The 26,702-nt window shown below is 43.2% G+C and overlaps 1 protein-coding gene across 1 annotated transcript; it reads left to right on the forward strand.

Annotated features, from left to right (window-relative positions):
* Positions 1 to 24,680: 24,680 nt before the first annotated feature.
* Positions 24,681 to 25,841, forward strand: LOC138592892 (zona pellucida-like domain-containing protein 1). The gene has a single exon (XM_069663790.1). It carries the CDS (start codon positions 24,681 to 24,683, stop codon positions 25,839 to 25,841), a length of 1,161 nt encoding a protein of 386 aa, XP_069519891.1.
* The last annotated feature ends 861 nt before the right edge of the window (positions 25,842 to 26,702 follow it).

Consider the following 26,702-nt stretch of genomic DNA (forward strand, 5'->3'; position numbering starts at 1 on the left):
GCTGCAGTAAAGTGAGTTCACGAGTTCAGACAGATGTCAATGTTTGGGAATAGTTGGTTAATTTTTAAATGGCTGGTTTTCTTTGTTTGACTCATTTGAGGATTTAACGTAGCCCTGCCAATAATCTTCTACAGACAAATGTACTTTTTATGTGAGCATTGTTGTGATATTTGAAATCATTAAGAGGAGAACCAGCTTCACATGCCACATTTATTGATCACTTTTGCACTTCTGTTACTCTTAATCTTTGAGTGCTAATGACAGTAGAAAGATATAGCATAGAATAATAGTAGTTGCAGAAATATTTGTGGTGGTAAAAGGCTAATAAAAGCCATAGTGTAATGTCACGACAGTAGTAAAGTTATGTAGTAAAAAAAAAAGGAACTTTAATAGCTTTGCTTTAATTGTTGTGTACTATTGAAACCAGTCGACCTGTCGAGGCCCAATCTGATTACTGACGAAGCTCCGTCATTCAAGGCTTTAAGTCTGTGTGTGTTCTTGACCAGAAGTTGATCATGATAAATGTCTTTTCCAAATTTCTGAATGTGACTGAAAAAATGCGGCACTGGGAAATGGGGGAAAAAAATCAGCCAAAGCAAATGTTTTCTACATGTGATAATTTATGCTCATCTGCTTCTGTGATTACAGACGGCTGGAAACAGAAAACCTGCAGGAATAAATTAGCAAGAGCAACGCCGTAACAGTGTTCAACAGGCATATACAGATTATTCTAGTACTACTAGTATTCATTTTACAATATTGATAACTAGGCACAGCTACAATCCTTTTATAATAATAATAATAATAATAATAATAATAATAATCTATTTTATTTATATAGCGCTTTAAAAGGTACTCGAAGGCACTTTACATGAGAGAAAGAACAGAAGCAACAATAGCAAAGACATTAAAAACAAAAACAATCAAAGTACGAGATTTAAAGTTAAATAAAATATGTATATAAAGGTTAGAGAAATTTAAAAAAAGAAATAAAAGATCATAGGTTAAAAGCAGATTTAAACAGGTGTGTTTTGAGTGCAGTTTTAAAGGAAGGAAGCGGAGGGGAGAGTTCCAGAGGGAGGGGGCAGCAATGGAAAAGGCTCTGTCCCCCCAGGTCTGGTGTTTGGTTCGGGTGAGAGGGGTGAGGAGGTTGGTATCAGTAGATCTTAGGCTGTGGGCGGGAGTGTATTGGAGAGGGAGGTCAGTGAGGTAGGAAGGGGGCAAGATTGTGAAGGGCCGCGTAGGTGATTAGCAGGATTCTGAATTGGATGGGAAGCCAGTGGAGGCGTTGTAGGACGGGGGTGATGTGGTCTCTGGTGCGAGAGTGGGTGAGCAGACGGGCGGCAGAGTTTTGGATGTGTTGCAGTTTGTTGAGGATTTTGGAGGATGATTAGATTTAGATTATCTTTAACTATTTCCTGTCTCTAACTCCAGCTCACATGCTTTTACTAATTACAAAAATGTTTCACTAATGTTCCTTTACCTTACCTTCCTTTCCTTACCAAAGCCTGCTGAGGAGGCTCTGTCACATCATATGAGGTGTGTTTGATGATGAAATGCATCAGACAAACAAACTGTACGACCCTCTACAGGGGATTCAACCTTTCTCAGTTCAACCTTTCTGTTGTCACGTTTGTCTCCAGAAGAGTTAATTCTTTGTACCAGTCGCACCACTGCTGTTACCAACAATAACAGTCCTAAAAAAGAAACCCAGAAAAAGCAGTGTAAACAGCGTTCGGGCCATCCTGCGGGTCTCCTGGCAGAGAGAGTTGGTTGTTCTGATCCGAGAGCAGCTGGAGAAACACAAGGTCACGGGGGATCAGGCTTTCCCTGCAAACAGCTGGCCAAACAAACCCAGCCTGACCAGACACACACACACACACACACACACACACACACACACAGTACCCTCCTGAAAGTGCACAAAGGATGTGATCATACTGTACTGCATGCACAAAACTCATGTCACTGCAGATTGTGTTAGTGAAGCGCACACGTGTGAAAAGGTTTCCAGGAGGGGAGAAGATGATGGATTGGTGTTCATCACTCTTGCACCTCTCACAAGTTAACCTTCAAGGTGCAGAAAGAAAAGAAACCACGAATACATTTTTTCTTTAGATTTTAAGTTCCAAAAATTTAACTATGGCTGCAAATTTTCCATTTAAAAACATGCAAAACAAAAGAGTTAAAGTTTAACAGCTGTTTACACGACAGCAGAGATTTGCTGCAACGTTTGGACCAATTAGTTAATTAGAGAGAAACGATATATTTGTTTGCCTCTGAAAATATTTGTCTTAAGAGGACATAGTTTAGCTATGGAATCAATTTTCTATTATTCTAATGTCTTTTTGAATCACTACATGTCACATTCAGCCATTCACACACTCAGTTTTCAGAACAATTTTGCCGAAGCAACAAATCAAAAAAAGATCAAATCTTTGCACAACATACAAAAGCAGTAACATTAGCAATACCACAAGCAAAAAACTGGCAGCCCCTCTGCAGCACAGCATCACACGCACAGCCTGAAACATTCTCCCTTCGTTGCTCATCGTTGTTTGTCTTGGTAGTCTGACGCATCGGAGTTGCAGGCCAGGCCAACCCCCCCTGAAAGCTTAACCGAGAAATGAAAACCAGTGGGTGAATAAGATGAATGACTGTTGACAAGTTTGAGTCCTTTTCATCAGTTCCAAAAGAAGTTCAATTCCTCTGCCGCTTTCTGTCCATAAATATGGACACAAATTAGACGGAAAATGAGGCTTTTTACTTCCAATATAACGACCTTACATCACCACAAGCGACCAACTGAACCCTCACACACTTCAAATAGAAACATGTTGCTAAATGTTGCTAAACTGCATGCTAATATGTTGGAATGGATCCTACCCTTACTCCACATACTGAGCTCTTAATGTAGGAACTTCAGATCTTATTATATATTGTGTACACTTTATTTTGTGTGGCCGATCCCCTGTGACAATCTGTTAGTTAAATCTTTAATAGTTTATACAACGGGGGTTAAGAGGTCGGGCAGGGAGGGGAAGCATTAGCTGTGTGTGTAGCTGTGTGCACGTGTGTGTGTGTTTGTTAGGAGGCATATTTGCCAGGTTTATACATCATGTTTCCAGGCGGGATCATTAACGTGTAACGACATTGTTCACAGCTTATCAGAACATTTACGTCTCACCATGAGATGTCTGCGCCCAGACGGATCACCCTGCCGGCCCTGACAGAGATGGATTGAGCCTGTGGAGAGGGGGCGGGGGGCGGGGGGGAGGTCAGAGCGGCTGAAGAATGGGTACGAGCGGTTGCCCCAAATACCCAAACTATATTTAGGGGGACACTGGGTGCAGATTAAATGAGCTGTGGGACAAAAGGGTGGGGGTGAGGGGGTCAATGGAAGATTTTTGGCATGTAAGCTGCTTGAGCCCTCGGCTTTACCTCTCCACCTGATCTCCTGCAGTGCCAGCAAAGGAAAAAAACACGCTGCAGGTGAATGCTGTCTATGTGTGAGGGGAGATTTGCAACAAGTTATCCGACCCTTATGACCACATAGGTCAACTGTTTCTACGCTCTAATGTGACCCACAAAGGCGTCCTCACATATGCACCCGGGACAATGACGTGCTGTCGTCCTCATGCTTAATCCAAAAGGGAACTGGGCTTGATTGATGTTCTTGAAGACGTTTCACCTCTCATCCGAAAGGCTTCTTCAGCTCTAACCGACTGGTGGACGGAGCTAAAGCTGGAGCTAGCATGCTAATGACCTACAGAGGCTTTTATTTCCAGCTCCGTCCACCAGTCAGTTTAGACCTGAAGAAGCTTTCAGAGCTTAGAACAACTGAGAGCCTTCACAGACAATCATCCTCATGCCTACAACTCCTGATTAGCATCATGAAATAGTCACAGCTTGGTTAGCTTTTGGCACCAAAACTACTTGTTAAAATAATCACCCTCCTTACCTTAGTTAAATAACTTTAATAACCTGTTTTAAGCTGGATTTGGTTCCAAACAGAGCTTGCACCTGTTTGCTCTCTTGGGTGAAAGTCCCTCGTTTATTTATTACCTGACTTCCAACTTTTATCCTGCATTAATTGTGATGGCAAGTAGGTGGATGGACGGACTTTATTGATCCCAAACTGGGCAAATTGGTCAGTAACTATGAATCTTAATAAGCTGTGGAACAGATGCTTTTATGGCCTTATTTTGTGTCTCGAAATTTGTAGGAATACAAATGTGTCCTGGAGCCAAGGTAAGAAGTCTAATTTATCGAGGTTTACGTAAAGAACCAAAGTTTTAAAAAGATTCCTTAAAGTAGTCGTGTAAGTCGTAGGAAGGCACCAAGACCTTAAAGCTCCTGTGTATTCTTTTGTTATTTTTTCATTTATTCAGTAAGACTGCATTGCGGCCTGATAGCTCCATAAATTGCGCATCATTTGCCCCCGCTATCTGCTCCGTCTCATGGTCCGATTCACAAAGCTAATTGCAGCGATGATATTCAAGCACAAACACCGCCAAGTTCAGCAGATCTGTGTGGTTTGCTCTTCTCTTGCGTCTGACAGTGGAGAGAAGACGTCTTTACCTCCACTCCAGGGGCGGATCCAGACTTTAACTGGGATGGCCCAACAGGGGCACACATATACACACAAATGAATAGCATTTAATTAACCCTTCCTTCTAAGCTTAATTCTTTAAGGACTCAAACAGAACATGTGGTTCAAAGTAACAAATTAAAGTACCAAAGGAAATGTGCCACATTGAAATGCAAAGAAAGCTACGAGCAGCCTGCTGCAACACATAGTTGATTTTAACACAAGTCCCGCCTCTGACAAGGCAAATAGCCAATCCTAGTTTAGGATTTTGGGGTGGCACTTGAGGTGGCCAATCGGATTTCACCTCTGGATCCACCTCTGCTCCACTCTCTGCTGCTCAGAGCTGCGCTCTCAGGCATCAGTTGAGCTCCACACTGACGGAGCTCAACTCCATCCACAGATCGGTGATGAGCCGGGAGAGGAGGGGGTCGCTCCTTTAATTGAAAGTCCAGACTCGTTTCACTCTCTGTAACGCAGCTTCATTTTTTAAAAGAGCTCACAACAACAGCTCGTCCACATAATAATCCTCGTCATGTGTAATGGCTCCAGACCGTCACCGCTGTTCGCTCTGCAGCTGCTTGGAGAATAAGGCGGCCTCTTTTTGTATCATTTGTACAGGTTTAACAGGCGTAAAAGCCGCGCAATCCTTTAGTGAATTCCCCCCAAAGTGTTTTACTCTAGCGACAGTTGGTCTTGTGTTGCTTCAGTCCCTTAATGACAGTCCAACTGCTAAAATGCACATGTACTGGATTGTGTTCCCGTCTTCCAGAAGATCTACTTCCACTATTTCTTTCGCTCTGACTTTACATATTAAAAATCTGTATTTAGGCAGTTCAGTGTTGTTCAAACAATGTTCAGGCAGCGAACACATGACGCACAACGTTCCCAACCTGTACCAGAAAGCTTCAGCGGTATCTTCTCAGGATCTGATGTAACTCGCGCTGCGCCTGGGGAGCGCTTAAACACTGATCTGCTCCATCTACAGAGAACTGTCTGTGCTGACTGATGGAGCGTTTATGCTGTAAAAAGGAGACCTCAAAGAGAGCACCATGTCAGCATGGCAAGTCAATTTATAGCGATCCGTCCACCAGCTCTTCACTCACAGATTCACTGTGTAACCCTATCTGTCCGGGGCTAAAACCACACACACACACACACACACACACACACACACACTGCACACACACTCTGTTCTCTCAATGGAGGATTTAATGGACTCTATTTGACACAAAGGAGACGGTTTGGGTAACAGAAACCAGGATCTTATCTGCTTTACGATAAATAAATAGAAAATCATGTGAGCCACAGATGTTGAAAGTGCTCAGAGAGCTCAGGTACAAAGATAAATCATGTTACATGTTACATGTTACTCTGATCATGTGATTTAGCCGTTTGGTTCCCAATCAAACATGGCAGCTCATAACGTAAGGGGGGTTTACAGGCTTGTTAATGGATTTAGTGAGGAAGAAATGATTGGTGAAGCCCTAAAAATCCTCACAATGACGGAGTACTTATAGCTTAGCAGGGTGACACGAAGGAACACACAACGAACTGGCAACAAGAGGGAAGACAGACAGGGTTTATATACAAAGACAGTCAGACACAGGTGAGGCCAATTAGGGCGGGGCTGACACAGGTGGCAGGAAGTCTAAAAGACAGAGACACAGGTAAGTTACAAAATAAAACAAGAAGTGACAAAATAAAAACATACACTGAGACAAAAACATAACCTGATGAAGCTTGAGGGGCTGTTACACCTTGAGTTGTAATTTACTCGAACAGCTGCTGTTTAACATCAAAAAACAGTTTTAAAGCTGAAATGTTACCAGAAACACAAACAATCCTTTGAAAAAATAATATAAAATTGCTATTTATTAATGCATACACAGATAACAAAATATAAACAACCCTGCAAAACAACATTAAATACCCCCTCCAGTGTCCACCCTCCATGTGGTGTTTCTCGTGTGCTACAAGACACATCAGGGACAACATGAGCAGTCATCTCCATGGCTGGGCCTGTCTGCTTTTAAACTGCAGTGTACCGAGGACAGCTGCTCTTTAAGCATATATTAAGATGAAGTCGCAGTTTCTTCCTTTTATTAAACTGTACTGTTTTAAAAGGAGGTTTACAAAGTATTCATTTATAGGCTGCCTTTAGAGAAGCATTAATAATGATTAATTGTGTAATATTTACTTCAAGCTGTTTTCAACAATACAGGAATTTGTTTTCAGCTTTGTAGACAAATTAAGTTTATGCTTAGGGAGCCTGTCATGGGTAAAATTTTAAGAAACATCTGTTTTTCACAAAAGTTAATACTCATTATGATTGAAAATGTTTTCAGGTGACATCTCATGATTCTGCACTTTGCAAAACACTTCCTGCTCCCAGAGGAAGACCAACAAGACACCTCATCAAAATAAGAGATGCTTATCTTACAGAAAATGTAACAGGAAATGTAAAACCTTTCATGAAAGACAGAGAAGCATATTTTAAAAGTTGTTTGTTCTGTCCATAATTTAAAAAATTACAGCATTAACTTCTATTGTTTACATTCCTGTGTTTGGATGTGATGATGTAAAAATTGGCGTTTCACACCAACACGTTTATTTCTCGCGTGAGGCCCAGAGCTTCATGTTCTTGTAATGATTTCCATCTCTTTGACCTTTGCCCCCGGAAACATGTCTTGGTGTCGCTGGCCATTTAAACGCACAGACTGACAGAAAACAAACGTTGGTGTCGATGAAAATGTAAATCATTTAAACTTGGTGAAAGCTCTCGGAGCCCCTGGGAGCAGGAGGGAGGGAGGGAGGGAGGCTGCAGTAACAGCAGGGAGAAAACTGCCGTTCATGATTTTCAACAGAAATATAAACTTTGCATCCTGGCATTAACAACTGATCACTGTCTATGATCGGAGATATACCACCAAGATTTAATTAAAGGAATTAGCAAATTACAATAACTGATACACACACCCGGCTCACATATTGGACAGCGATGAGAGCTTTTGAGTGGCGCTGTCAGTAGTTTAAAATTCTCTCAGCTATAGAAAAACCAAGAAGCCTGCAGTGTGACACAGCTACACGCTAACTCCGCCGTGGCCGAATTAAACGAGCTGGAGGTGTGAGGATGCAGCAAACCGGGAGGAAAAGAGGTGGTCTGCTGGATGTCATCGCTGGCCTCCAGATGTGCTGCGAAGGGAAAGTGACCCTGACCGGAACCTGGTACACGTAAAGGTACAACATGCACACACCAAATGTGACGACTGACTGAATGTAAACGCACCTTTTCCATCGTGTGCTTCATCACAGTTTTTATGACTCTATTTATGTATTTCTTAACTTCATCTTAAACTAGGTTTTAGTACAAAGTACTCTTAACAGGAAAAACAGCCACGGTCCAATTTCTATGAATATGCACTTTTTTTATTTTTCAAATCTCTTTATTGGTTTTGCAAAGAAATAGGTAATAACACAGTTTACAGTCGTCTTGACAGCAACCTAACTTCCAACTTGTTCCCATTCTCCGAACTCCTCTCCCACCCACATCAGTTCCTTTCCCCCTCAGAGGACGGAGACCCTTCCCACCGACCGAGGAGCCTCATTCACACGCATGCATACCAAGACAGGACACAAGAGGAGAAGGAGAACAAACAACATATATATGTAGTAAAATAAAATGAGATGACTAACTAAAAATAACTAAATAAATGAAAATTAAGTTAATATAAAATAATGAAAACATATTTTAGAAAAGTCTCAGCAGTTTCAATAAAATACAATGAAAGACAAGACGCAGCAAAAGCAGTTTGAGGTACTGTGGACAGAAATAGAACAAATACCACAGCGGAACAAGCAGGAATTTAATAGTTGCAGGAAAGTTTAAAAGTAGTTTTATGAAAGTGTTCCTAAATATTTAAAATGTTTAAAGCTCCTGTGAGGAATTTTTCACTGGTTATAAAACAGACTGAAATTAATCCTGATGCCTCTATATGAGCTATAAAAGCAAACAGACTGAAACTGCTGGTGGGAGGTAGGTGTCGGACGAAGCAATTAATTGCCTTTGTTTGCATTTTCCAGGGCAAAAATTTTAAGTGGGTGATACATATGACGTTGATGTTAAAAACCATAACTAAAGAGGTACAGCTTTGTCCACAGGGGGCGCCAGAATCAACACAAACCCAAAGTTCACAGGAGCTTTAAAGAATAGCAGGTGTGATTTATGGAGGCGAGCACACGGTTCAGCAGGAACATCCACAGTTTCTATACAGATTACACGTTTGGTAGAAAGTATTCAGAGGAAAACGGTTCATATGATGAGTGGAGCAAACAGGAAAATGTTGCTGTTGAAGATTTTAAATGTAATTTTTCTATGTAAGCAACAAGTTTCTACACACTCCTAATCTACTGCGCTGGGCTGCAGTCTAACATCTCTGAGATGACAGGGCTCCACAGTGCGAGTATCTCACTCCCATTTGCCCATAAATATAGATGTGTGTGCGAACTGGAAAAATAATTTACGCGGACAGTAAAGATTACCACCTACTGTAATCTTTCCCCCCCTGCTAATCGTTCAAAAACTACAAGTCCCACACTCCAAAAGCCACAATGCACCAATCACAGGAGAGTTTTCTGTGATGGCGTAGTGAGTATTGGTATGATTATAAGGGAATGCTGCAAGGCTCTCTTTATTTTTCTTAAAAAATACAGGATTAAACTTTAATAGATAGTGTTTTTTTTGTTGTTCTGTTCTGTTCGTTTTGTTTGTTTGTTGTTTGTTTCTTTAACCTGAAGTATGTGAAGCTTCTTGTGTATGCTAACCCGTGCCTGATCCCTCTAAACCTGGCTACATGAAACACAAATCGGCCTAGATGGATGGATACCACTGAGTGAGAAAACAAGTCTTTATAATATAGTCTGTTATAGTCTGTTACTCATCACAGCTTTTATACACAGTGTCAAGTTAAATATAAATTATTAGTAATCATTTTAACTCTCGGATTAGTCTTTATTTTATAATATAAACCTACATTCCCTTTTTTCAAGTTGCATGAAAACATCTCCCTGTCAGGCCAAAGAGAAGCTCAACAAACCGTCAGCTGAGAGTAATACATTCTCTGTGCACACAGATGTGGTGACAGCCATTACCAGTATTTAATTATGGAAAATATTGTGAATTTCACTAACCGTGGACGGGACGCTGCAGCCCAACTGTGTGATTCATGCTAAGATGACTGCGTTCTTTTACACAAAAGTCTTTCCCAGCTAACCTCTTCTCTTTCCACCGCTGTCTCTCACGCTCTCCTCTCTCCGTTTCTCCCTCTGGAAGCCGGAGTTGCTCGGGACTCATCTACAAAAGCCAGGGGGGTATATTTACTGCATGTAGACACGTGAAGGTCAGACGCGTAAAGTGCTCCTGATGGCTTTGCCAAATGGCAGCTCTCGCCGTCCCCGCCAGACTTCTGCAAGAAGCAAATGTCATTTCCACCATGAGGGGCTTGTATACGCCTCCACAGAAACAGCCACAGTGAGAATTCGGAGCAACTTTGGGAGGTGACAAAGAGCGGTCTGTGCGGACATCTCAGGAGCGATAATAAAACAAGGCCACAGGATCGAACGGCATTGCGCTAGTAGACTGTTTTGCGATGCAGGAAAAAAGAAGAGGGAAGGAGACGCGTTCTAAAGCGGGGAGGCTGTAAAGGGACGTCTGAGGCCCCCGAGTCGTGTCCCGTGAATAATTCACGTTGAAAAGTTTTTTCCTCCTTAATTTTCAGTCTGGCAGCCCTTTCCCCTTCAAATAATTTAGGGCTTGTTCCTTGGGAGCAGTGGGCACTGGGTATGAATCACCCGCCGTCAACCCAAGCCTTGCTCAAGAGCATAAATGTCCAACTATCAGCGGCTTCTAGCTGTGTGTGTAAATAGCACCTTCATAACCGCTGTGTTCTCATGGAAACACTGTTAACTCCATACGGCGTAGCGTGGATGGAAAGTTCAAGAGAAACTGTGAGCATGCAGTTTCAGATTCTTATGCCTATGTTGAACGGTTTCTATCATCTCATGTGGTGCTTTAAATAATGGTGACCACCGGTCTCTTTAGCGCCACCTGCCTCCGGACTTGTAAAAGTTACGAGATTCCACACTTCATACTCACCTGCTGCAAGAAGTGTGTGGTCCGTCTGACCTCACAGGCCGAGGGGTCAGAGGTGAACGACGTAAAGCGTGGATATGAGAGAAACTATGTCTGACTTTGACCTTGGGTCAACTACTCGAAAAGGACAAACTGACCTGACCTGCTGCGTGCAGGGACAGCCTGAGGAGCCATGTTTACTGTCAGAGAGCCTTCAGTCATTTTGAAACTTGTTGCTCTAGTTGAGAATTAATTTAACGATCTGCCTGGCTCGATACCACCAGAGGTAACTGAGACTGTCTCGTCAGGTAAAAGTGGCTTACATATAAGAAAGGAGAACCCTGATGTTACTGCAGTCCCTCGTGGTCGTGAACAGAGGACTTAGATTGTTTTATGGGGAGATCACATCCTGGTGAAGGACGAGAGGCTCGTCACATCTTTTTCCACACGGTCTCTGACACCGGCCAGGGTTTTTATCACACGGGTGAATAAAGATGATGGAATGGTGAAGCTCCGTGGTTTAGCGTTGGACTGCGAGTACTGCAGGCATCTGGTACGTAAGACCACTGTATGTACGCATGCACGTAAACATGCACACACGCAGCTGATGGCTTTAACATCTGAAGTCCAGCTTTGGGTTTTACAGTCTTGGCTTGGCCGGCAGGATTCCTGAAATAGATATCGCAGAGCCCCAAACTGGGTGAGACTACAATGTCAAAGGCAATCTTTTAGGTTCTCTTTTTTGCTTCAATTATTGAAGCAGATTTTATTACTGGGGGCTACAAACGTTACTGAGGCCGTAAGATGCTGAACCATGGCTGAACATATTTCCTTTGTAGCCCAAAAAGATGTTTCATCATGGTCCTGCTCGGCTGTGATTCTACCTCATCTCTCTGATCCCTGATTGCTTCTTGTTGACCTGTAAATCTATCATAGGGATGTATTTATAGGAGAAGAAGAGATCGTAAGACTCACACATCAACAACGAGCTGATGGGCTCAGCTCGCTGCACAATAAAGCCTGTCTGTTTTCATCGGCCTCCCAGGGTGACACTAAGTGGTGTCACTCACCAGCACTCCTGTCCATTTAACAATGTCACAGCATCGGCCACAGCATCGCACTTTAGTTATTTAATACAGCTGCTGGGGTGACACCGTGTCACCTCTTTGTGTGTCTCACATTGTGGCAGCGTTGACCACGTAGCACCCTGTTGCTCAATGTCGTCTCCTCCTTCTAGTTCTGACAGCGTCACGCCCTGCAGCCTGCATCAGCTGTCACCTGCCTGAAGGTTCAGCTGCAGCAGGGTTTTCATATTGTGGCTGCGATACAGCAGAATGTTGCCATATAAAACTGTTATTCTCCCACATACTGACAAGTGGCAGAAGTTACTATTAGTGCACACTTGTTACTGCTGTTGCTGTCCGCTTGTCAATTCCTTATTTTACCTTATTTTTGACATATGAGGTCACGATCCCCCAGACGGGTCCAACTATCAGTAGTTTTTTAAATTCTTTTTTGACAGGTTGTAACTGCAGAGCTACACGAAGCTTGTTGGAGATGACTGCTGGCTCGCCTCGACAACAGGCGACAGTAGCCAATTGCAGTCAGGGGAGGAGTCATTCTTTGATCAGCTTGCTGCTCACCTCGTCAAGCATCTATAATACTAACACCTGACTGTTTGTTGTTGCTGTTGATGTTGTTGTTGTTGTTGTTGTTGTTGTTGTTGTTGTTGTTGGTGGTGTTGTTGTTGGTGGTGTTGTTGTTGTTGGTGGTGTTGTTGATGTTGGAGGTGTTGTTGTTGTTGTTGGTGTCATGGTGGTGTTGTTGTCTTGATGTTGTTGAGGGTGTTGATGTTGTTGTTCTTGGCGGTGTTGTTGGTGTTGTTGTTGTTGTCGGTGTTGTTGTTGGTGTCATGGTGGTGTTGTTGTTGTTGGTGTTGTTGTCGGTGTTGTTGTTGGTGTCATGGTGATGTTGGTGTTGTTGGTGTTGGTGTTGTTGTTGGTGTCTGTGGTGGTGTTGTTGTCGGTGTTGTTGTTGGTGTCATGGTGATGTTGGTGTTGTTGGTGTTGTTGTCGGTGTTGTTGTTGGTGTCATGGTGATGTTGGTGTTGTTGGTGTTGGTGTTGTTGTCGGTGTTGTTGTTGGTGTCATGGTGGTGTTGTTGTTGTTGGTGTTGTTGTCGGTGTTGTTGTTGGTGTCATGGTGATGTTGGTGTTGTTGGTGTTGGTGTTGTTGTTGGTGTCTGTGGTGGTGTTGTTGTCGGTGTTGTTGTTGGTGTCATGGTGATGTTGGTGTTGTTGGTGTTGGTGTTGTTGTTGGTGTCTGTGGTGGTGTTGTTGGTGGTGTTGGTGGTGTTGGTGTTGTTGGTGGTGGTGCTAGTATTGTTGTTGTTGTAAGTGGATACAGGAGTATGTAGCCTAAACCAAGACCTCATTTCTCATTATATCATATTCAGGGGTGTGATAGTTATTTCGATATAAACGTCATTAGAGATTTGTTTATTAAGACAGCACTCATGAGGAATGTGTAAAGCATTTCATTCTGAGTACTTTGATAAAACCGTTTGGTGTCTGTCTGACACTTCATGAAGTTTATTGGTGAAAAATGATGAATAAGACAGAAGTCTCATCACTTCCTTGTGGGGTGTGTCAAAGATTTTTTCAGCCAATAGGCGCTTCATTCAAACCAGAGTGAGTCGTTTCCCATCATGCATGGAGTTGTGCAACTGCGGCACCTGGCCCTGAAAACTGTGGCCGCCTCGCTCCCACGAGACTTCAAAGCCTCGCGCAATCGGGTTTTCAGAGCAAGTCGGACAACAATCTAACCGTCATGCAATGTGCTTGGTAAGGCAGCGATCGATTCTGCGCAGGCCTCACTCATCTCAAACGAGCCAATAATTAAATGACAGAATTGTAAGACTAGTTGGATCAACCAATCAGCTTCTTTAATGCCCAAGGGAACATAACAGATAGTTGAAATTTGGGAGGTTTCTGTGTCAGCTTCTTTCTCCAGAGATAAATGCATCTCCAGAAAACCATGATCCACTCACAGATCATACTTCCAGTCCAGTCATGTGTTTGAGAAATAACACACATGTCTCTGGTTGCAGAACAAAAGCTTAGTTAATCTGTTCCTCTGTATCCACTGGCTCAGCAGGCGCGATAAAAAGCTTCACAATGGACTCACAATAGAGCCACTGTGTTATCTGCCAGCACAGAAACACAGCGCACAGCTGCCCCCACTACTCTGCAGAATACACTCGGAACATACACACTTTCTCTTCCTTAAAAACAGAGATGTCCATAACTCGTTCAGCATTTCTCTCTCCGCAAACACTTATTTCACCTGGGCAGGAAAAGTATTGATCGTAGGTGTGAGGACAAACATGATTAAAAACGCACACGTGCTTGAGCAAACAAAACACGCAAATTCATACACTTTCATTGATGCAAGTGGCTGTGAATGCAAACACACACACACTCACACACCATGCAACATTGATTACCCCCGCTGCATTAAAACCAGACATTAAGCTCTGAGCTCCACAGCATCCAGAAGCGACACCTTAGCCCCGGATTTAATTTTGTGTGGCGGCGGGCGTTAGAAAAACACATGATGTAGCCAGTTGTTTTGGAGGGCAAATGGAGCAGCCATCATAAAGGCCGGTTTTATTAGCTGTTGCTTGATTTGTTCCTGCAGCCTGCGGAGCGACTCGCTAAATCAATGCGTCCAGCTGTTCTCCGAGCTCGCCGGGGCTCTCTGGACGCGCAGCAGGTGTATGGCCCCCTCAGCCCAGTCACACACACCCGCTCACATAACAAATAATAACGGCCTCCACACACGGCCCATCCATCACTGTTATGGCCCGGCCCGGGAGACCGCCGCTCACACACTCGTGCATGCTGAAGGACTGCGAGGGTGTGTGTCTGTGCACATGCACACGCACGGTCGTGGAAACACACATTGAAAGGAATTCCTGCACATATAGTTTACACACGTTTAGGTTTTTCTATCCTCATGAGGACCCATGCTTATAATAGATTCCTTAGTTTCTGCATGTCTAACTTTTACACAACTTACCCAAACACCTACCTTAACACTTAGTCTTCAGCCTTAAACAGCCATTTAAAAAGGGAAAACTCACAAAGATAAAAAACTTGACACACACACACAAACTGGTTTTTCTACACTTATGGGGACATCTTTTAGCTTCTAACTCCTAAATTACATTTTGTAACTCTTTCCCTTTTTCCTTAACCCTTACACCAAAGTCTTCACCCTCGTACGGCCATTGGAGGAAGTGACCAGACAAATGTTTTACTTTCTAGAAATGTCCTCAGAGGGCATTGTTGTACTTGTGGATGGCAGGCAGTGTGAGTGGAAAGGATGGAAAACCAGGATCAGTTCTCTTTTATTCAGGCTGGCCACACAAAAGAAAAAGAACAAGAAACCTAGTATGTGGCTGACCGCATCAGGTCAATGTGCGCTTTTGTGGGCGACGCTGGAAGTGGGGCGTGAGCGTGACGGCTGTGGGACGTGTTCATGTTCATTTGAAATGCCTGAACACAGGTGAGTGTGAATACACTTTGACGGACGTACACAGCGAAAATGAATTGAGATGAGTCCTGTTGATCTCTGACAGCAATATTAACATCTCTTCCTGTAGTAAAAGTCACAGGCATGGAGAGTAATGTAGGTCAACACTTCCGGTATGCTTTTTCAAAGTAAAAGCCCGACCTGGAATTCTGACTCCCCTGGTTTGTACACAATGCTTTTATTTTGAAGTGTTTTCCGGGCCGTTGTTGTTATTTTTTTTTACTTTATTTGGCTCTTAAGATACCGTCACTCAGTCACTCACTCACATACACATCCATGTGTTGGACTGACCCCGGCGGTCAGCCTAAAATGGTCTTAACAGGAAAACTGTCTCTCCTCACAGCCTTAGTGACAAATACAGACCAACCAGTCTGCTGTTTCCCCTCACCTTTTATACCCTGTCACCTGCTTCCTTGTACCAATCAGATTGAAGCTCTGTAATCAGTGCCAAGTTGCTTCAGGTGGAATCAGTTTGCCCTCACCTGCTGTGTAATGAGACTAAACTATGTTTAAACTAAATACGAATCACAATTTACCTTCAGGTTTAACATAAAACATAAACATTATGAAATAAGTAAATAAATAAATACACTTTTCTTTTATTTAAACAGAAACAAATAACACTCACTCTCACACTGATGAAGATGTACAAATCTGGCTGCACTTGCATTTATGGGCTCATCGTTGTGTACTCACACACACAGCGAAAGATGTATTTACATGCGGCTTGTACACACACACATACACACACACACACACACACACACACACTGCTTGTTACGTCTGCACAAGTATGACTAACAGAGAACCACAACTATTCTGACATGCAGTACACAGGACTTCCTCTCATACGTCCATAGTTGTAAAGGAGACATGAACATAGCTACACAACCCATGCACACACACACACACACACACACACACACACACACACACACACACACACACACACAGGGGGGCGATCCATCATAGTTATGGCTCGACTCCACTCAGAACCTTTTTTTTAAAAAGCAACTGAGTGAAGGGCTCGAGTCGATGAAGAAAAATGTTCCATGTGTTTCTGTCACCAAACTGTCCTGCTGCCGCTGCGTGTTACATGTTCACTTTAAAGGGCCAGTTCACCCAAACCCAATGGTAGCACAGGGACTATTTCTTTGGACTTACACTTAATACTAAATCTAACCTGTGCACATTTTGTTTTTGTGTAATCTCTAAGATAACCACACTTTGTACGACATTTACGATATCAGCGCTGCAAGGATCACCAATGAAAGAGCATCAAATTTATTGTACTTGGGCAGAAATCTGAGTTTCATGTCCAAATAAAATCGAATAAAATCTGTTTTGCGAGTTACTTCAAAAGCTAAGTCAGAGAGCCTCATTTGCCAGCGGCTTACAAATGCAACAGCTGGATCGCGGTGAGGCCTAAAATCAATCAGTCTTCCAAACAGCGAGGGTCCACATCTGGTGTAACTCAAAACCAGAGGGGGAGGAGGAGAGGTGATTCAGCAGGTGATGGCAGCAGACTTCTCTAAAGAGTGAAACTGAGAGGAGAGGAAGGAAGAGGGGGAAAGAAAGGAACGGAGAAGAATGGAAAGGAAAGGGTCGCAAAAGAAAGGAAGAGAAAAGTAAAGGAGAGCAGGAGGAATGAGGAGAGGAAAGGTGGAGAAGAGGAGAGAGGAGCCGGAGATATATTTGCTTTTAAGCTTGTGTTCCTGTACACAACCGGTTGTGTCATGAACGTAATTGTTCACATACTTGTCTATACACTACGCGTGTTACTGGAGGATACCTCTAGAGGGCGCACCAGAGAGCTCAGGCCGGATGCAACGACCGTATTACTATCATGTTAAATCTGAGATCACTGCAGAAAAACAACACACCATCTGCACCGTCCCCACTCAGTCTCTCCAACATGTTCCTCCGTGCTCAGATGTAACGGCAGGTTGCAGGTTTCCACGTCGATTTCTAAAGTGGAACTTATCTGTCTCCAGCTGTTTAGGCATGTTTGTCTCTGTGCAGTGGCAATGACACTTCGTACAGATGTGGATAATAGTGGACCTGGTCTATCAGCTCGTCTTCAGAACTTAGTTGTCCCTGCTGCTGTGTTGACCATGTCACACCCCCTCTGTCTCTACACTGCCCCTACCGTTCATTCTGCATCTCACATACGTGTAGTGTAAATTTTTGAGGACATGCACAGCCGACGCGCCAAACAGACGCAGGGACCGTGCAAAGCAAGTATATGTCCAGCTTAAGGGAATTTAAAAGTAAAAGGAAAATAAGAAAGAAAAGGAGTAAGTGAAGTAGATAGAAGAGGAGAAGAAACAAGACGAGAAAGGAATGAAATGGAGAGGGGAGTAAGAAAGGGTAAGCTGGAAAAGGGGTGGGGAAAGGTGAGGTGAGAGATAGGAAGGCAGAGGAAAGTAAAGGCCATGACTCAATGAAAAGGAGGAAGGAAGGAAAAGGAAAGGAAGGGAGGGAAGAGGAAAGGAAAAAGGGAATGAGAGCAGAAGATAGGAAGAGAAGGAAACACTGGAAAAGAAGAAAGTAAAGGAAAGACAAAAGGAAGAGGAGATAAAAGACTAAAGTAAAGCAGGAGAGGAGAGTGAGGCAGAACAAGACGGAGAAAAATGAGGATACATGAACGTGGCAGGAAAAGGAAGAAGCCAAAAATGAAAATGTAGGAGCAGGTTGAGCGGGAGGAAATGAGAGGAGAAGAGGAGGTGCAGCAGGAGACAAAGTGATCCTGTGATTTGAATTATTCTCCGGTTTATTTTCAGATATTGCTCTTCATGAAACTGTAGACACACTGAGCCTCCTTCCCACCCAGCCAGAAGCTCTCCAGGGTAAATGGCAGTCAACACTACGTCAAATCCAATGACATTTTATAACCGTACAAGAATGTGTGTGTGTGTGTCTGCGTTTACATTTATGTGTGTATTTGACCTAGCTGCAGAAAAGCAACTGCTCAGGGGAGAGGGACATATCTGCTTCTTAACAGCTGGTCCCTGCAGTTGCCCTTTTCCACACATGAAAGGGCAACAGTCACAGTGTGTGTACGTATACGTATGTGTGTGTATGTAAGACATGAAAGATAAAGGCAGCAACAGGCATCTCTAAGAAATATTCAGTGCCTCGTAAATCAGGTTGGCGCACTGATGCGTGAGTGTGTGTTGAGAGTGAGAGTGTGGGAAAGTGTGATTCATACATGCCTCCTTCTGCTGCTGTGATTATATTTATGGGTATTTGTGTTCATATATACACATAGTTCATTGGTGTATGTCATGTATCGGAAAAGTAGATTAACCGCTTTAACTCTGGAGAGCAGGTTTATTTTGGTTTATTGTGTCACGCATATAATTATGCTCAGTCTGCATGACTTGTTCTGGTCCAGCGTTACATTACTGCTGGGTACTGAGTCTCACTTTTGTTAGAGTAATTTTCATCTAAATAAATGTCTGTTAAGTCTCTTTCTGTCGCAGAATAAGGTAACACAATGGTGATTGAGCCTATGGCCCACTGATGAAAGCCTTTGCATTTGCAGTATCACAGACTGAGTGTCTGTGGCGACATTTGTGGAAAAAAAATCACAAGCGGCGGTCTGCCAGAGAGGGTAGGCGGAGCTAAGCGGCTGCTTTTTCGCTCTCTGCGAGCGTTGCGAGTAAACAGTAATCTACTATGGCTGAACAAACAAAGAAAAGATGGATGACTACAGATACAACTTCAAAAAGTGAAAATCCAAAGAAAAAGAAACAAACTCGACGCTCAGATGAAGCAAACAGTCTGAAAAGGAAAGCGACCGTCAGCGAGGAATGTTACAACCGTAACAAAGGGAGCCAACCGTGGACGTCATCTAGGACGTGTGCTCCTGCAATTACTGTTTATTTGTAAGTGCCACCAAAGAGAACGATGGGTCAAGTTAAACCAGTATTTAATCTGTTAGATTGTGCGATAGTTCAGTTTATCGCCTTGTCTGGCACAACCAGGTGGCAGCAGTCAAAGGCATTCAAAATTACTCTATAGAAATAGTCCATCTTGCTGCTGATGGTCTTGTTTGCTCTTGTAGCTCATATAGAGGCATCAATATTAATTCTCATTACCAGCTAAAAACTCCTCCCAGGAGCTTTAAGTATTTGAGTCCGGAGAAAATCAACAAGGGTACTTGGAGAGTGCAGACCTCACCCCAATAGGTCGATAACTCTTCTATGACCTGCCTGACCTATTGGTACTTCCAAAACTATAAGAATTCAATTTGCACAATATTAATGATTGTTGGTGAAATGGATTGGAATTTGGTTCCAAATACCTTTCCACCAAGTCGTTATTTTTAGGTTAGCTTTTTAGCGTTGACGGTACCTCAGTAGGGTAGACGATAGCTCAGTCTGTAGGGACGTGGCTTGGGAAACAGAGGGTGGCCGGTTTGGTCCCGGTACGGACCAAGCATGGAAATTGAGACTGGGAGCAAGGCACTGATTCCCCAACTGCTCCCCTAGGGATTAGTAAAGTATATCATCTCCTTCTGACAAACAGACGAGCAGCCACATAACCTGCTTGCCAGAGGTAACGACTGATCCGGAAAACTTACTTTCCAAGTAAAGATGCCTCGAACAGGAACAAATGTTTTATTTTCAAACGTCTGCCAGCAACTAATGAAACAATTATTTTATAGTTCTTCCTTCATGGTTTTTAAAGTCCCTCTCCCGTCATCTCCCTGATTACCTGCAGTAATGCTGCTCAGCACCGTGTAACATTCACGCCTCTGTGAAAGGACTTTTGTTGATTGTAGTGAAAGGGTTTGTGGTTTCAGCACAAAGGTCTGTGACGTCTCAAATTACCACCAAGGAAAGTCGACTGTATTGTCAGCGCTGTCTTGACCTCGTTCACTTCATGGTGTATACATACAACATAAAAGCTCCATTTCAGGGCTCAGGAGGTTGTGGTGTCAATTACTGACCTTACAGCACAACTTTATTAACACTGACACGCCCAGGTTCTATAAATAATAAAAATATAAATAAGTAGCATGCCTGCTTCAGAGTCTATAACGTCTGCAGGAAAATCCTTAATGGGCCGAACTGCCGCTTTACTCTACTTGATTAAAGGCATCAGACAACAACGCGTTTCATTTTATTCTTTTATGTAACAAATAACTGTTTCATTAATAAACATGCAGCATGCTGTACCTCAGATCATTAACACATTTCATATAGAACATTTCATTTCCTTGGCATAACAATTTGGCAGCGGGTTGACTCCTATGGCGGCTCGCTTTACAGGGTGATATATTATCTGGTGTGAACCAGGTCAATGTTTATAATGGCAGCGCAGCAGCCAGGCGGCCGAGGAGGAAACGGCAGAGAGGAGTATGAAACAGATGAGCTTTCAATTAGCACGGAGCTGTACATGGAGAGGAGGGGAGTGGTGTGTATGCGTGAATAGGGATCATACACCGAACCAATGTGAGCTTGTATGTTGCAGCACCTGTATCCTGGAATATAAGATTGTTTTCATTTTGATTTTATCCAGGTGGAAAGCAAATTCACAAACGTTGTATTCAACATGTGTTAAGTTAATTTGATATGTTCTAGTTCAGTTAGTGCACCACAGCAATTGTCATGGATACTTGTCAGACACAAAATGAGGATTTAAAACTTGACTTGGACTTATCTTACGAACGAGTTACTAGGACTGTATTCCTAAAGCCATAAAAAATGTGCATAAAATCCAACTTGGGACTCAAGTTTTAAATCTGGGGGCAAACTAGTGGCTCGCCTGAGCGGTTTCCACATGTGAACTCAGGAGAATAAGCCCTGGACATTGTGCCAAACAGCAGGAGACTGTCCATGTCAGAGACGTCCTGAACTACAGGAAAGGTTTTCGCTCTGATATCGATGCAAAATGTTCTTGCGAGGATCTGCAATACAATCAAAAGAGTAAAAAAACATCTGCATAGGCAGCAAAAGAGTACAAAGCAGCTGCACTTCAACACCCACACTCTAGCAGGTTACAGCTGGTTTAATGTTTGGTTCAACTGATATGGACAACTGCATTCTCACATCTCTTGAAAACGTCTGGACATGTTCATGAGAGCCGTACAAGTCTGGTGAAACGGATACCAATTACCTTAGCCATTACCCGTTGTTGCATGAGGACATCCTGGGACACTTGTGAGGTGTTTTTTGGGGTCTTAGGTCGCTGCATCCTGTGACAGCTCAGACCATAATTCAAAACAATAGAAGCTTCTGTCAGAGCGACAGATTAACACTTAGCTTGTGTTCCCCGTTCAGTACAGCTGACAGAAGGTCACTTCATGTCCTCTGTCTTAGAAGCTATCATCACCTCACTGCCTCTTCCAGCCAGACAAAATAGCCCACGAGGACCAATCAAAAGGTTGTATCCCCTCCAAACAGAATTCCCACCTTGTTTTTTTTCCTCTTTCCTTGTTTCCAGCTCTGCGCTCCTCAACACCGCAGACCCTCCGCCTGAGGTAGAGGCTCTGATCATTAATCACACAGCCAGAGCGGAGGTGACCCTCCCTCACCACCTTTGTGACCCAATCATCCCCCAAACCCAGAGACTAACCCAGCCTTGTACCTCAATAAATTCACAGCAGGACTTTGACAAAGTCTGCTTGTCTTCTTTCCCCACACTTCCTGTCTGTTGTCATCACCACAAGACAAGAGGCGAAATTAATAAATGACAACAAGGGATCTAATGGGTCTGTGTGTGAAAGAGAACGTCCATGGCTTGGGGGGGATGCATACAAGCATATGGCCATGTTATAGAGTCAAACCTGGGGTGATGTGTCAAGGACTCAGCCATAATGTTACGCACTCAACCGGGTAAGTTACCAGGGTGCGGTTTGTAGAATTCTGATGCGTTATATCCTGTCAGTGTCTACTGTACCTACACAAAGGGAAAAGGTGTCCGATTAAAGTGAGGACCTTTAAAAAAGGCGGTCATAAGGATGGATGTCCTGGTGGAAATATGCAACAAGTGATGAGTGACATGCTAAGTGCACTGTAGGTGTTCACTTTAGATCCACACGTCTTTAGCCCATCCATCCATCCATCCATCCATCCATCCATCCATCCATCCATCACAGTCTCATTTTGGCATGGATGTTTGGCTGTTATCTCCATCTGTCGATGGTTTACTCTATTCAGGATTGTTTATCTAAGTTCCATTTATTTAACTGTTACACGTTGTTTATAGTTCACTGCAGTCCTATTGAAGCCCTGCCTGCTCTCTGTCATAATACAGAGCAGCTATCATTGTCTCCACTGACACCACTTAGATTCAGTTACCTTACTAATACCCTACAGGATCAGCTTGTCCTTTCATCACTATAGCACCTGTATGTAAGCTAGCAACAATAGTTGACCAATATATATTTTACAACAACATAATAGGCTTATGCGCCTCCCATATGTGACACTAATATGCAGCCAAAATCTCAACTCACCCCAATGCACAAGGGATATGACTATTTGAACTTTCAGCACTATTATGCCAGGGATTGTGGTGTTTTTCCATCAATAACACCAGTGGAAACCAATATGATGGCTATGTATTGTTTAAATGTGAGTAAAAACAAAGAAAGAGGACAACCAACCAACTAAAGTCCCTGAGTTTTTCAGGAGTTGCATTATTAGCTGCGACCTGTCATGACAGGTGAGAATGTCAAGCTCAAACAGTTTTAGTATAAAGCCTTCCTCATGTATCCAAAGACGAAGGCTTGAAGCCCTAACTATTTGAGGTTTAAGGTCTAACATAACCATGCCTTGACAACCGGTGTTGGGTAATGTTAGTTTTAAAAGTGACCTGTTATGTTACTGGGTAACCTACTGAGAAAAGTTAGCGCTAGATTATTTTTGCGTTACCAAAAATGAAACCCCCTTTGCAGCTTGTTACACATGTGGGTTATACGGGCGTGTAGCCTGCTGTACATCTACCTTTGACTGTATTGACTCTATCGTCATTGCATAGCCTCGTTTACGGCCCATAATCTGTAACTCTGCAGCCTGATAAAGTAGAAAATAGTGAACTGGGCAGAGGCATACAGTATTAGGCAAAGTTGTTTCAATGACAACAATACAACACGGGCTCTTAGTCCCACCAGTGTTGTCGAGCTGGGTTTAGCTGCAGATGCTTCTTCACATTTGAAGTCCGAGTTCTTATCCTCCAGACACAGCTTACATTTCACCGACATGTTGTTCTTGTCTCTTTCCACCCAAACATTCAGAATAATGTGAATATTTCCAAAAAGTAAACGCTGTCCTCTCTGACAGCTCGCTAGCTGAATTAGCTAGTTACGCATGCGCATTAGCAGCTGTGTTTACCTTCTGCTGGTACGCAGCTACCTGCTGAGAAGGAGGAGAGAAACACAGACAGTGCTTTGAGGTTTTCTTTTGTGGTGACAATAGAAAAAGTTAAATATGGCAATTTGTTTTCCAGTAACGGATTACTGTTTATGAAAAAGTAACTAAATAATGGATTACTTGTACCGCGTAACTTCTGCAATTCGTTACTCGTTACTACAAAAAACGCGTTACCCCCAACACTGCTGACAATAAAGGGCCTTTGAATTGTTTGAAAAGAGAGTGCCTTGAAGTTGCCTTTTGTTAAATGTCAAAAAGCACATCAAACTTGCTCAATTTGACTCCAGGATGTTTTAATCCCCTCAATGTTTCATTTAAATATTTAAGAAAATGCTGAAAATCAATCAATCAAGACCCTTTATTTCTGACAAATATCTCTAATCTCTAATAAACCACTAAAGTATTATTCTAAGTATTATATATGGATAATGTTTGGTTTAACTATCATAATTATTAATGTCAAGGAAATGTCAGGATCTTCCAGTAGGTCACCACCTCCTCCATAAGTTCCTATCTAGGTCATTACTGAAGCTGCTGGGTCTTAAACCGGATAGAAGAACCTTCACAGCATTGTATGTTTTATAAACAATTTCATGTCATGCAGTGTTATGTTCACTTACTTCATGGAGGGTAAGGTATAGGAGGCATGGAAGACTATATTTTAAAGCATACTTGACAAAGGAACAAGGGCAGGGTCTTTGTATTTAAAGACTCAAAGATGCTTCAAGTTTCAGTTGCTACCCTTAGGATATGGCCCAGACTGGAGCTCTAATACTTAATACAATACAGTTGTTCACAAATAGCAAGGTGCTTGACCTTCTTTTGGACCAATCCCAGAGGACACACTTACCTATAAAGACCCCCGAATACAGCCAGAAGACTTCAAACAAACTCTAGCAAAGCTCAGCAGCAGGAGCAGAGATAGCAGAGCCAACATTTTTCCACAGAGATTGAAACATCCGAGGCAAAGCTGAAGAAATACAATGAAGATCATTTTATTTTTACTACCCTTAATAGCGAGAAGTAGTCAGCTAACACTGAGTGACTGTGGCACAGAAGCAAGACGCCCACAGGTCACTGACATCTCAGTGCAGTGTGGTACCTCATCCATTGGTCTGGCGATTGAGCTCTGCCCGGTCATCTACACCGGCTACAATGACACCCTTCTGATCCTGAACCATATGATGGACCCGTCTTGTAGAGCAACCCTTGATGATTCTGTGAGTCCACCTGTTGCCCGCTTTAACTTCCCTCTGAACATGACCCACGCCTGCGGGAGCATATTCAGGACCACCAGTGCCGCTGGAACGGGTATATTCTCTGACTTTTCCAACATCCAGACGGTCAACATCAGCGGGGTAGTTCGCTCCATCGATCCTACAACAGGCACGATCACTTACAATGCTGAGCTGAAGTACTACTACTCCTGCGCCTATCCCCTAGAATACCTGATCAACAACACCCAGATTGATGTGTCGGCCTCCTCCATTGCAATCAAGGACAACAATGGGAGTTTCATCAGCACCTTAAGCATGGAACTGTTCAGTGACTCCAACTTCACCCGACCAATGAAAATTCCAAACCTGGGGATCGAGCTTAGGACCAGTGTGTACGTCGAGGTCAAGGCAACCAACTTGACAGGGCAGTACCACGTCCTGCTGGACCGGTGTTACGCCTCTGTCTCCCCACAGCCTACCAACTCTAGCTTCTTCAACCTGTTTGTCCCCTGCTCGAAGGATCGTTTCACCACCATGATCGAGAACGGAGACAGCCAGAGCGCCCGCTTCCGCTTCCCAGCCTTCCGTTTTATCGAGCAGCAGAACGAGACAGTGTCCACCTACTACCTCCACTGCATCACCCGGCTGTGTGAAATCAGCACTTGCAGCGCCTTCAAGCAGTGCAGCAACAGAAGGAAGAGGAGCACCCTGGACACATCTGCTGACGGTATAAGCAAGACTTACACCATCACCTCTTCGGAGATCGTCACCAAAGCTGATACCTCCGAGTCTAAAGAGAAGCCCCTCGCCGCTGGAGAAGAAGACGACTCTGCCGTCGGGCTTGGTGTGGCTGTCGGCGTCCTCGCCTTTGCTTGCCTTATTGCCTTTAGTGTTTCAGCTGTGTTTTACAAAAGGCTCAGGAACTAAGGAGGCTTTCATGCAATGAATTGCAGAATACAGGCCTCAAGTACTTTACTTTTCGAGGTGTACTGTATCTGCATTATACTTTTCTGGTGGAGGACAGGGGTCAGCTCATCGCTGCTGGGAGATCTTTGTGTGTCTGTAACTGTAGCCCTAACTGTGTATCAATCCTGGAGAGATAGTAGGGAGAAAGGTGCATCTTTAGAGGATTCAGTAGATTTATATGTTAGTGTTTAAAATTCCCAAATGGTCAAAGAAAAGCTCTAAGTGTTAATGCATGTCCGCACTTTGTAAGCTTTGACAAAAAAAATATAGAAAACAAATGGTGACTGGAGGGAAGAATATTCAGAAACATTACAGAGACCACAGACTTTATGTGGAATGACAGGTGTGTGGGGTGTTTGAAAGTGAAGTCAAAGTACCTTTCAAAGTATTATGTCTCTAATTTATTGAATTGCTCTCATTGCTGTTGAGCAACTAAAGCTATTAAAGTGACAATGTCACATTGCCTGAATCCAGAATGTGTTTGTTTGTCATCGATTCACGACAGTTTACTTCCAAGCAAATCCATGTATAAAGACCATAAAGCACCTTAGGCCCCACCACCCTGATGCGTATCTCCTGCAAGCCAGTAACTTATTGACACTGTACAATAATAAACTGTGGGGACATTACCATCATGATATTGCACCTTTAAAGAAATGACTGTAGAACTTGTTTGTTAACCATCTTTGATTTGACTTAGTTTCTCTGCATTCATCTACTGCTGTATGAAATAAACTAGTGAGAAATCAGAAAATAAATGGATCGAATCCAAGAGTGTGTTGTCTTTGTTACTGTGTTGCATGCAAATAACTGTCAAGAAGT

Source organism: Semicossyphus pulcher, unplaced genomic scaffold (genome assembly GCF_022749685.1).
Source record: "Semicossyphus pulcher isolate SPU_LCO1_2020_fin unplaced genomic scaffold, fSemPul1.0.p SCAF_15, whole genome shotgun sequence".
Taxonomy (NCBI): domain Eukaryota; kingdom Metazoa; phylum Chordata; class Actinopteri; order Labriformes; family Labridae; genus Semicossyphus; species Semicossyphus pulcher.